Source organism: Dendropsophus ebraccatus, chromosome 6 (genome assembly GCF_027789765.1).
Source record: "Dendropsophus ebraccatus isolate aDenEbr1 chromosome 6, aDenEbr1.pat, whole genome shotgun sequence".
Classification (NCBI taxonomy): Eukaryota; Metazoa; Chordata; class Amphibia; order Anura; family Hylidae; genus Dendropsophus; species Dendropsophus ebraccatus.
In genome coordinates, this window is record NC_091459.1 from 5,142,700 (window position 1) to 5,155,340 (window position 12,641).

The window sequence follows — 12,641 nt, forward strand, 5'->3', positions numbered from 1 at the left end:
AGAAAATCTGGACAGAGGTGGCAGCAGAGAGCACTGTGTCAGACTGGAAAGATTACACCATTTCCTGTAGGACATACAGCAGCTGAGAAGTACTGGAAGACTGGATATGTTTTTAAATAGAAGTAATTTATAAATCAATATAACTTTTCGAAATCAGTACAACATTAAAATTAACCTGTCTATATGATAACAGGGTTCCTCTACATTGGTGAGATACAAGCCTTCTGGTTATTATACAAATGAGGCCCTGGGGCAGCAAGCTTCCATGTTCTCATGGCCAAACACCTGTTCCTGCAGGCCAAAGGACCTCATAGCTACATTTTATTTTTTTTCCTTGTAGTCACAGGCCATAGCAAATTATTGTAAATAATAATAATAATAATAATAATAATAATAATAATAATAATAATAATAATAATACTTTTATTTGTATAGCGCACACAGATTCCGCAGCACTTTACATAGTTTTTTCCAATTATTGCTCCCTGTCCCCATTAGACTCACAATCTAAATTCACCGATCTGTATGTTTTGGGTGTGGGAGGAAACTGTGTATAATGAAAAATATTCATCTTTGCACTTTGTATCACTAAATTGCTTCTATTCCCTTGGAGCCATAGGCCAAACGAGAGGAATGCGCTGGTTAAACCTAGATGCGGAGTTTAATTGGCATGAGGCGTGAAAGCCGAGCGGTCCACACTGACATTCTCCGCATTTCATATCAGGCACATTCGGACTTAGCATAGTCCCAATATGAGGTCCCATTTTAGAATGTGCTCATTGTTTAGATGCTTCGGAAACAGCTGGCATGGATCATTAACATATCAGTACATAGACGTTGTATAGTATATGGCTTCCTGCTGCAACATTGTTACATGTGGTTTACGCTCAGTAGCCCATTTATATAGAGCGGACAGTATGGTAAGGAATATAGTTACTAGATAGTGGTAATCCAGAGACCCCAATGTGCTGCTTACTGGATAGATTCTGGTTTGGAATGAATCACGGCAATTATGTCATCATTGTAGTAAGAAATTCCCCGTAAATTAGAAGCTTCCCTGCCATAGCCGTGCTAATCCGCTCCATGATGTCACCATCTTTGATCTAAATCTGTAGGGTGGGTACATTAAAAGAAGGCAGACGGCCGAAATTATAATTACGAGCTTTGATATCATGACGTGTGCAGTTATATTCACTAACTTAACTCATCTCATCAGTCATACTATGCTGGTAATACACTATAGCCCCTCACATATTTACCTTGCAGAAATCATTCTCATGCGGTATGTTTGGTGACTGTTCCATATCATATAACTGCTGCTGAATGTATGGATCTAGCACAGGCCAAGGCCATACATTTTTGGTGGTAGTGGTGCTTAAAGAGAATCTGTCACTAGGTTTATGTCGCCTTATACTAGTGACAGAAATGCTGAACAGATCGGTGTATTACTTCCATCATTCTGTTCAGCCATTCTCCTAATATGCAGGAGAATAGGATTCTTGCCACACCCCTCCCCCCGCCCTCCAGCTGCTGATTGACAGCTGACTGCCTATACAAGCATGGATGGATAACTGCCAATCAGTATCTGGTGGGCGGAGTTTTCTGCTTCTCATGAATATCCAGGACTACTGAGCTCATGCACATAATGGAGAGGACTACTTATTGTCCATGTTTTTCAGGAGGAGATCTCTGGATCAGCTGCACAGAACAGTGTAAGTTATACATCATCCTGTTCAGCTTCTCTGTCACTAGTTTATGCCACCCTGAGATAGGACAACAGAAACTTTTTTTTCAAAACGTTAACCCTTCTTTAACCATTCTTTGGTAGAACGACTTGTGTGCTGAAGGTCATAGTTTTGTTGCATGACCTATGTTCCCTGAAATTTTCTTTTAGAATTTGCTGGTATAAGTCAGAATTTACTGTTCTATCAATGATGTCTCATATGCAGCTTAATAACACCGTAATATTAACCCCACCGTGTTTTACAGATCATGAGGCTTTTATGCAGAGATGCAACTGGGAGAAGTTTCCCAGGACTGGATCCATCTTTTCCCAGCACCCGGAGAGGAGCAGCACGGAGCGGAGCAGAGTTCAATCAGACTTCTACTAGTAATGTGTCCGTCTCTACTGGTAATGTGTCCGTCTCTACTGGTAATGTGTCCGTCTCTAATGGTAATGTGTCCGTCTCTACTGGTAATGTGTCCGTCTCTACTGGTAATGTGTCCGTCTCTACTGGTAATGTGTCCGTCTCTACTGGTAATGTGTCCATCTCTACTGGTAATGTGTCCGTCTCTACTGGTAATGTGTCCGTCTGGCCAGTGATCCCCGTAGTGATAGTAGAGGAAGAAACGTGAGCGGGGCAATAAGGTCCCTGCATTGTTCTCACTTCTTCCCACTGTCGGCAGCGGCAACTGAAACTTCAGAGCCGTTTTTGAAGTGACAGTCCGCTCAGCCAATCACTGGGCACGGCGATGTCCTGTCTTGGCATGTGATTGGCTGTCACTTTAAAAAACTGTCTGTAAAGTTCCAGCGGCAGCTGCAGACAGCAGTAAGAAGTGAGGAGAACACCAGAGAATGTGGACAGGGTTGTATAAGGTTTTTATTTTTTTCCACATTCAGCCATCTTTTCAGCAGGTTGAAACACAACGATCCGCCGATGATCATTTCTTTTAAAGCTGTAAGCCATAGGCTAGAATACCCTGCTTGCCCAAAAGGTAAAACTTAGCTTTTATTAGTTATTAATAAAACGAGAAAACGGAAGAAATATAGTGACTGTGTATATACAGTGTTATTTAAAATAGACACACACTGATGTAACCTCTGTTGGTATAATGGTGCGTTAGTTAGTTTATGAGTCCCTGGGTAGGCAGCCCAATTCTGGGATCTTATGGTCACTGACTTTGAAAGGTAGAGCGACACTTGCAGTTTGGCTCTCTGCTTATAGGTGGAGATCCTAATGTTAACCGTATGTGCTGTTTGAATGCAAGGATCGAGGGTCCTTCAATTGATATGCCGCGGGCCCGCGGAGAACGTATATTGGAAGAGGATTAACCCTCTAGATAACAGTTTTCACATACATGCTACATAAAGTGGATCATTTATTCACCATTACAACAGTCAACACTTGATTTAGTGTACTTGCTGTACGCAGTGTGTATGAATTGACAGCTGGATCAGCAACTACAGGTTCCTATGATGCTTGTTTACCGCTGATAGCTTTTTACACGTTGATCGTACAGTAGTCGCTATGGTTGCAAGATATATGCTCGTGGTTACAGGGAGAGAGCTTTAGATCCGCATTAATTGCCGCTATTTGCGTGCGATAATGTTAATACGCGATGAGTAAAGACTAGCACACTGTCACAAGTATTGCTATTAGATATGTGGTATAACTGCCTGTAGTGGCAGGTTAGCACTATGATCGCCGCCAAGTGTGTGCGAACCCTCTCACAACGGCGGGCGAGGGATGGCACCCATTCAGGGTTATCTCTATCCCCTGAGATGCTAACCGCTCACAACGGCGGATGCTATTCTTGCGGTCTAGCTTGCATGCCCTGCTAACCTTGATGTCACGGCTGAACTATCTGCAAAGTGTTGATACACTAATTACCGCTTGAGGTTTACACACAGTGTGTCCCTAAACTAAAAATGCCATTGCCATCTTTTCTGAATGATCATTTCTTTGGCTGATTGTTGTCTTTATTACACAAAGCCATAATCTTCCTGATTGGGCAGATTATCGCCCCGCCAATAGGGTCTTAAAGACCCTAAAGCACTGACAGATTCTGCAGCGCTTTATAAACTCACTTGTAAACCAATGTTGCAAAGTTGCTAATAAGGCCGTGCAGATGCCCATGACATCACTGTGACCTGCTCATTTCTCATAGATTACTGTTGGAATGGAGGGACGGTGACCTCATTCACGGATCAGTCATGCCTCACATAGTCACATAGTCACATAGAATCGCTTCATTATTTCTGTAATTTCAAAAATTTTAAAATATTACATTTCTTTATATTTAAAATTCTCTTTTCCTAAGAAAGATAGCCATGCCACATGAACTTTTTATAACTGCCACATCTACGACATGTCTGCTTTATGGTGACGTCATTTGGTGAATGTCCTTTTACTTGTTAGGATGTTAGAGGGCTTAGAAATTTTGCAGCGAATCGTAAAATTTTCATGAAAATTTCAATTCTGATTTTATTAGGGACCAGTTCAGTTCTGAAGTGGATTTGTGGGGCCTGTACGTTAGTTACCCCCATAAATCCCTCCGCTGTAAAAACTGCACCCCTCAAAGTATTCAAAGTAACATTTCATAAGTTTATTAACCCTTTAGGTGTTTTGCAGAAATTTAAGCAAGTTGGAGGGGAAATTTTAAATTTTCATTTTTTTTTGGCAGATATAATAATAGATTTAATACATTTTTTCTTCTTACACAGCAAATACTAACTTAGAAATACCACTCACTATTTATTCCTCTTATTTCAATGTTTCTAGATATGTGACGCAGTGCGTCACCTGACTCAACCACAGGCCGCAGACATGACAGAGGCCTGGGGAATTTTGGGTCCTTTTTTTATTTCAGTTTTTTTTTTAGCCATTATACCATGTCACAGAGGCCTTGGGGTGCCAAAATATTTCTGTAAGACAAGTTGACGTTTCCATTGGTACCATTTTGGGGGACATGTGACACCCTGATCATTTTTTATTACATTTTTTATGAGGTTGTATGAATAAAAAACACAATTTAGCAGCTGATTTTCACCAATTTTTTGTACGGCGTTTACTATAGGTTACATTTGACATGTTATTGTTATTCATCAGGTTGGTCCGATTACAGTGATATCCATGGTATATAGCGGTTTCTATACGTTACATATTACATGTTATCGTTATCCGTCAGGCCGGTACGGTTACAGTGATATCCATGTTATATAGTGGTTACTATACGTTACATATGACATGTTATATAGCGGTTACTATACGTTACATATGACATGTTATATAGCGGTTACTATACGTTACATATGACATGTTATCGTTATCGGTCAGGTCGGTACGATTACAGTGATATATATATAGTGTTATATAGCTTTTGTTATAGTTTATGGCATTTATACTATATACAGTAAGTCCAAGAAGTATTTGATCCCTTGCTGATTTTCTTTGTTTGCCCACTAATAAAGACATGATCATTCTATACTTTTAATGGTAGATGTATTCTTACATGGAGAGACAGAATATTAAAAAGAAAATCCAGAAAATAAATCTAAGGAATATATATTAATTGATTTGTATTTCATGGAGTGAAATAAGTATTTGATCCCTTAATATTCATTAGCAGTTCTGGCTTTTACAGACCAGTTAGACACTCCCAATCAACTTGTTACCTGACCTGAAGCCGCCTGTTCTCACTAATCACTTGTGTGAAAAACAACTGTCCACAGAATCACACAGATCACACAGATTTCAAGTCTCCAACATGGGTAAAACCAAAGAGCTGTCACAGGACCTCAGAGTCAGAATTGTTGACCTTCACAAAGCTGGAATGGGCTACAAAAAGATTAGTAAGGTGTTGGATGTGAAAGTAACAACTATTGGTGCAATTATCAGAAAGTTTAAAGAGTATAACATGACAATCAACAGACCTCGGCTCAGTGTTCCAAAGAAGATTTCGCCTGGTGGGGTGGCAATGATGCTGAGAACAGTCAGAAATCGTCCTGCAACCACTCGGCAGGAGTTAGCAAATGAACTGAAGGCAGCTGGGACCACAGTTTGCAAGGAAACAATTGGCAACACTTTGCGCAACAATGGATTCACATCCTGCAGTGCCCGAAAGGTACCGCTGCTGAAGAGAGCACATGTGGAGGCGCGCCTCAAGTATGCCAATGATCATTTGAAAGATGAACCAAGTTATTGGGAGAAGGTTTTGTGGTCGGATGAGACCAAAATTGAACTTTTTGGCCTCAACTCCACCCGCCATGTGTGGAGGAAGAAAAATGCTGCCTATGACCCCAAGAACACTGTGCCCACCGTCAAGCATGGAGGTGGAAGCATAATGTTTTGGGGGTGTTTCTCTGCCAAGGGTACAGGGCTACTTTACCGCATCACTGGGAAGATGGATGGAGCCATGTACCGCACAATCCTGAGGGACAACCTCCTCCCCTCTGGCAGGGTTCTGAAAATGGGCCGTGGTTGGGTCTTCCAACATGATAACGACCCTAAACATACAGCAAAGGCAACAAAGGATTGGCTCAAGAAAAATCACATTAAGGTCATGGAGTGGCCCAGCCAGTCGCCAGACCTCAATCCGATGGAAAATCTATGGAGGGAGCTGAAGGTCAGAGTTGCCAAGCGACAGCCCACCAACCTTCATGATTTAGAGAGAATCTGCAAAGAAGAGTGGGCCAAGATTCCCCCTGGTGTGTGCGCTAAACTTGTGGTTAATTACAACAAATGTCTCACCGCTGTGCTTGCAAACAAAGGCTTTGCCACTAAGTATTGAGTGTGTTTGGCAAGAGGGATCAAATACTTATTTTTCTCATTGAAATACAAATTAATTAAAATATATTCTTTAAAATTATATTCTGGATTGTTTTCTTGATATTCTGTCTCTCCATGTAAGAATACATCTACCATTAAAAGTATAGAATGATCATGTCTTTATTAGTGGGCAAACAAAGAAAATCAGCAAGGGATCAAATACTTCTTGGACTCACTGTATACTGTTTGTGTCTTGCATATTGTAAGAGCAGTAATATTTAAATTTTTTCGCCAATTGAGTTATGTGAGCTCTTTTTTTTTTGTGACATAAGCTGACATTTATAGCGGTACACCTTTTGGGTACATGTGACGTTTTGATAGCTTTTATCTATATTTTTAGGGGGCGGGATTAACAAAAAATTGTCATTTTGAGATTTTTTGGGGGGCGTTAATCGGCCAGGATAACTAATGAAACGAGTTAATAGACGGAATCATTACGGATGCGGCGATACCAAATATATGTATCTCATTTATAGGGGATCATTTATAAAGGGGGGGGGGCAATGTGTATATTTATTTATTTTAATTAATTAATTTTATTTATTTGTGTATTTATTTATGTATTTGTGTGTGCTTTAACTTTTACAGGTACCTCTATAATACAATACATTACAGGACATGATGTCTGCTGTAATGCATGAAAGAATGGATGAGCTGTCAGAACGCTGACAGCTCATTCATACGGTCAGACCCCTGCCTCAGTGCAGGGGCCTGATCAATATATATCATAGCAGCCCAGACGCATTAACCAGTGTCTGGGTTGCTATGGTAACCCCCGAAGCCGCGTGAAGGGGGGTCGGAGGGAGCAGATCTCCCTCCGGCTGCCCCATAGACACTGCGGTTGCCTGGACAACGGTGCCTATGGGGTTAACTGCCCAGGGTTAAGCGCGGCTCCCCTCCGGGCAGGGGCAGCTGGAGGAGGTTGTGTGACACAGCCTCCTCTCGCTGCCTGGTCGTTCTTCGGGACAGAAGAGGGAGGCAGGGAGGGAATAACAGTTGGGAAACATCATGAAGCAGGAACTACCTGCTTTACATGACATTTCCCAAACGTCATTTTGCGGCAAGGGGTTAATTGTATTCAATGTATTGAAGTCGATAGAATGAAAGATGTCCAATGCACACAGTGTATGGAATAGTGGACGTTGTTTACGCGGACGTCAAAATGATGACATGACAATTATTTTCGGGCGTCTTTTGTAATTGGTCACACACAATTTTCAACATTTTTACTAAACTTAAATTTAATGCACTTTTCAATTAAAGGGGTATTCCACTCAAACATAACTTTTGATATGTTGCTGTCCATGGTGCGACTATCAATTCATTGCATACTTTTTTTTATTTATTTAGTCTCCTTCCACCACTTCTGAGCTGCTGCTTTCTGCTCAAAACACAAAAATCTGTGTGTGGGCTTTTCTGTCTGTCTCCTCCCCTTCTCCCCCCTCCCTTCTGAGACGGCTGATGTAAACAGGTCCCTGGCTTTACCTGCAACATTGTAGCTAATGAACTTACTGTGATGAATGCATTACAAAGAAGCTACAATGTTGCAGATAAAGCCAGGAACCAGTTTACATCAGCTGTCTCAGAAGCAAGAGGGAGACAGAGAGAAATTTTGTAGAGCTGCAATGAAGTCTTACATGGAAATTACGTTCTATCAATTCTATTTCACAATAAGAATCGGTCTCTATAATCATATCCTGCTCAGTGAAGCATCCGAGATTTAATGTGGATAACAGCAGGATGAATCATCCAGACGTAACGTGCCATCGACTCCTGAGGGCAGGGATGATACAACAATCATAATAAAGCAGGAATTGCATCAGTCACGACAAATCAACATTACTCAAAGATATTTCTACATTCAGGAAGGACACATACGCAATATTCTATAAAATCTACACCATGGGATGTCCAAGAAATCAGTGACTCAACTGGCAAACTGGTGGCCGCACTGTGTTTTAAACCAAAAATGGTTTTCTTTCAAATCAACTGGCACTAGGAAATGCCAGAGATTTGTAGTAGCATCAGCAAATCCCCATAGAAAACCTCTCCTGCTCTGGACAGTTCCGGACATGGACAGAGGTGGCAGCAGAGAGCACTGTGTCAGACTGGAGAGAATACACCACTTCCTGCAGGACATACAGCAGCTGATAAGTACTGGAAGACTTTAGATTTTTTTTAACAGAAGAATTTCTCTGGCACCAGTAGATTTAAAAGATTTTTTTTTTTTTTTGTGAACAACCACTTTAAATACACCCACTAACTTTCTGGCACCAGTTGATTTGAAGGAAAAAACAAACAATTTGGTAAACAACCCCTTTAACCCCTAGACCACCCTGGACGTACAGTCACACCATAGAAGTCTTCACCAGACGACCCAGGGAGTAACTGTACGCCCTGAGTGTTTCTCCTGCTATGAAGCGCGCTCCGCTCCGGAGGTGGTGGGGGCCGGCTGCAGTGAGTAGCCGGCACCTCACCGCTAATGACAAGCTGCAGCGTGTCATTAACTCCTTAATGATGCAGCCGCGGCATTTAAGTGTAAGTGACAGGGGGAGTCCCCTGTCACTTACCGATCGGGACCCCCCGCAGTGTGACTACGGGGGTCCTGATCATTCAAATGGACCGCCGGAGGTCTCTCACCTGCCTCTGTGCGGTCCGATCGGCGATCTGCTCACTGAGCCTATCACACTGATCAATGCTATGCCTATGGCATAGCATTGATCAGTGTGTAAAATAAAAGTATTGTATGTAAAATCCCCCAAAGGGACTTCAAATGTGTAAAAAAAAAGTTAAAATCACTAACACACTACCCCAAACCCCTCCCCCAATAAAAGTTTAAATCCCCCCCTTTCCCATTATATAAATAAAACATATAAAAATAAAAAAACATATAATAGACCGTAGCGTGCGTAATTGTCCGATCTATTAAAATATAACAAGCGTCATTGCGAACGGTGAACGGCGTAGACGAAAAGAGAGAAAAAAGTGCGCGGATTACCGATTTGATGTTACATTATATATTTTTAAAAAAGTAAAATGTGATAAAAACCTCCGATATTCAAAAATATGGTATTAATAAAAACTAGAGATCATGGCGGAAAAAATGACACCCCATACAGCCTCGTAGGTGAAAAAATAAAACCGTTATAAGCGTCACAATAGGCCCATTTTATTAATAATTAATTGCCAAAAAAAGGATTTCATTAAAAAAAATATATAACATTAGAGAATCTGTGTAACCTGCATATGGTTGTGTTCAGACCTATAGAGTAATCGTATCATGTCGCTTTTACCATATAGTGCATTACGTAGACACAGGAACCCCCCAAACGTTACCATATTGCATTCTTTTTTACGATTTCACCTATTTATATCTTCATAAATAATATATTTGGGATTCCGTCATACAAGTTATGGTAAAATGAAAGACGCCATTACACAGTACAACTATTCCTGTAACAAACAAGCCATTACATGGCTTGTAGATAGAAAACAGAGTGCTAGAGCTCTTAGAAGGGGAGGAGGGAAAAACGAAAGCGCAGAGATCAAAATTAGCGCGGTCCACTGGGTCATTTTGGGCCTGGTCCTCAAAGGGTTAAGAGGTTAATAAGGGCGGGTGTAAGACAGAACCATTTTAGCATCCATGTTACAGCTGCAAGTCCTGGGCCAGATTCCAGACCCTATAACCCAAAGTGATGGCTGTTAGATCTGAGGTCAGGCCCGGACCTGTGTCCATGTGTGGCCGTTCATGGCAGGCCGAGCTGTGATGGGTATGTAACTACTACATGAATTCTGGGAAGCACAACCGATGGCAAGAAACTTTATGTAGCTGAGATATTGGAATTGTGCAGATAATGTAGAAGAAGCAGGACAAGAACTCACAGACAACCACCAGTAAATAGAGACTTTATTCATCTAGAATATATAAGCACTATAGTTTTTACTACGATGTATAAATGATTAATATTAAAAATACACTCAACATTATCATAGAAGTAGCTGCAAAGCACTTTTCTACCATTAAAGGTGGTCACCTTTTTTACTTTGAAATCAACTGGTGGCAGAAAATGCCAGAGATTTGTAATTTATTTGTATTAAAAAAAATCTCAAGCTTTGCCGTACTTATCAGCTGCTGTATGTCCTGCATGAAGTGGGTTATTCTTTCCAGTGTGACACAGTGCTCTCTGCTGCTACCTCTGTCCATGTAAGGAACTGCAGCAGCAAATCCCTATACAAAACCTCTCCTGACATGGACAGAGGTGGCAGCAGAGAGCACTGTGTCAGACTGGGGAGAATACACCACTTTCTGCAGGACATACAGCAGCTGATAGGTACTGGAAAACTGGAGATTTTTTTTTATAGAAGTAAATTACAAAAGTCTGGCACTTTCTGTCACCAGTTGATTTGAAAGAATTTTTTTTTAGTGAACTACCCCTTTAAATACACCTACTAACATTCAGCTAGTCATCCCTGGATTTAATCCTTTAAATGGTCCTACAGCATCTGAACAATGAAAGAGTTGTGTGAATCGTCAGGGTTCCAGACTGATGGCTTCCATACATGAACACATAACAGGATAATGTGGCTTACGTCTATGCGTGCAGCAAAGAAAATAGCTGGGAAACACTTGACACTTTAACAATATCGGCTCCGCTTAGAACCCAACGCTGCCTCTTGCAAGTGAATAGCCAAGTTTGTTGCGGTTTCCGATGAAGGACATAATTCCGACGTACGTCTCAATTAAGAGCGGCTGATTTAAGATCAAAGCTCCGTTTGCTCGCCCTGGCACGGGGTTAGTCTTGTGTGATTCTTGGACAGCTTTTACCAATTCATCATTGAAGACTGAAATCTGGAGAGAGAAAAAAGAGAAGACAATGGGGGTCATTTACTAAGCAGTGTAATGTGTGCGACTCTTCTAATGAGGATCGGTGAACAGTTTGTTCCAATATCTTGTGTGTGATTTATTACAATGTAGCCCTGCCATAGTGATTGCATCTAAATAAAAAAAAATAGCAAAAATTGTCGCAAAAAGTAAAAAATTGCACAAACATATTCTACTGTTACTGATCAGATGTAGGCCGCCACCAGTTTGATCATAAATTGGGTTAAAATTCTGAAAAATTTTTGGGTGAATACTCCTAACAGGCTGATTTTTAAAAAGTCGCATCTAAAAAATATTCACTCGTGGAATACTGGTTCATGAATAGAAAATGGGTGAAAAATCCAATTATTCACCTAAAAATAGGCGCTAAACCCTTGATAAATGTCCCCCCATGTGTGAATACTAAGGATGGGGTAGTCAGAAACAGTGGCACATCTGTTTTGCGCAGAAAAGTTTTACTTTTGGAAAAAAACAAACAAACAAATGAGCTGGGTTTAGTGGGAGGTCGGGGTCTTCTGCAGTTCAGCACATTTATGGTTGTATCATTGTTTTTGTGCAGGTTGTAAATTTTTTTACGCATCCTTTTTGAGGCAGTCTGTGCTACTTTTGAGCCATTGCGCCATTTTTGCACTTTTCCCACTGAGAGGAGGCGTGGTTTCATGTTAGCAGCTTTTAAAGCCAGATTTATTATGTGCAATTTCGTGCAAAAATCTAATCCAGTAAGCACTGGGGCACCTGCTAGGAGCACTGCCCCCCCCCATAGCCCTCCTAATGGTCTCACCAGACTGTGGAGAAACCTACTAACTGCACCAGAATGGCGCCTAGGACGAAGGTAAGAGACATATTATAAGAGACACACTATAAGAGACATACTATAAGAGACACACTATAAGAGACATACTATAAGAGACACACTATAAGAGACACACTATAAGAGACACACTATAAGAGACATACTATAAGAGACATACTATAAGAGACACACTATAAGAGACATACTATAAGAAACACACTATAAGAGACACGCTATAAGAGACACACTATAAGAGACACACTATAAGAGACACACTATAAGAGACATACTATAAGAGACCTACTATAAGGGCCCTATTCCACTGGACGATTATCGTTCAGATTATCGTTAAATCGTTCGAATCTAAACGATAATCGTTCGGTTGAAATGCAGTTAACGATTAACGACCGAACGAGAA

The 12,641-nt window shown here is 40.9% G+C and overlaps 1 protein-coding gene across 1 annotated transcript in view; it reads right to left on the reverse strand.

Moving 5' to 3' along the window:
- Positions 1 to 10,437: 10,437 nt before the first annotated feature.
- TPRG1 (tumor protein p63 regulated 1) overlaps positions 10,438 to 12,641 on the reverse strand; it is a 73,674-nt gene continuing 71,470 nt past the window's right edge. The window contains exon 6 of the mRNA XM_069974421.1: positions 10,438 to 11,397. Within this exon, the coding sequence (XP_069830522.1) occupies positions 11,203 to 11,397 (195 nt within the window). The 3' untranslated portion in view covers positions 10,438 to 11,202. The remainder of the gene's footprint in view (positions 11,398 to 12,641) is intronic.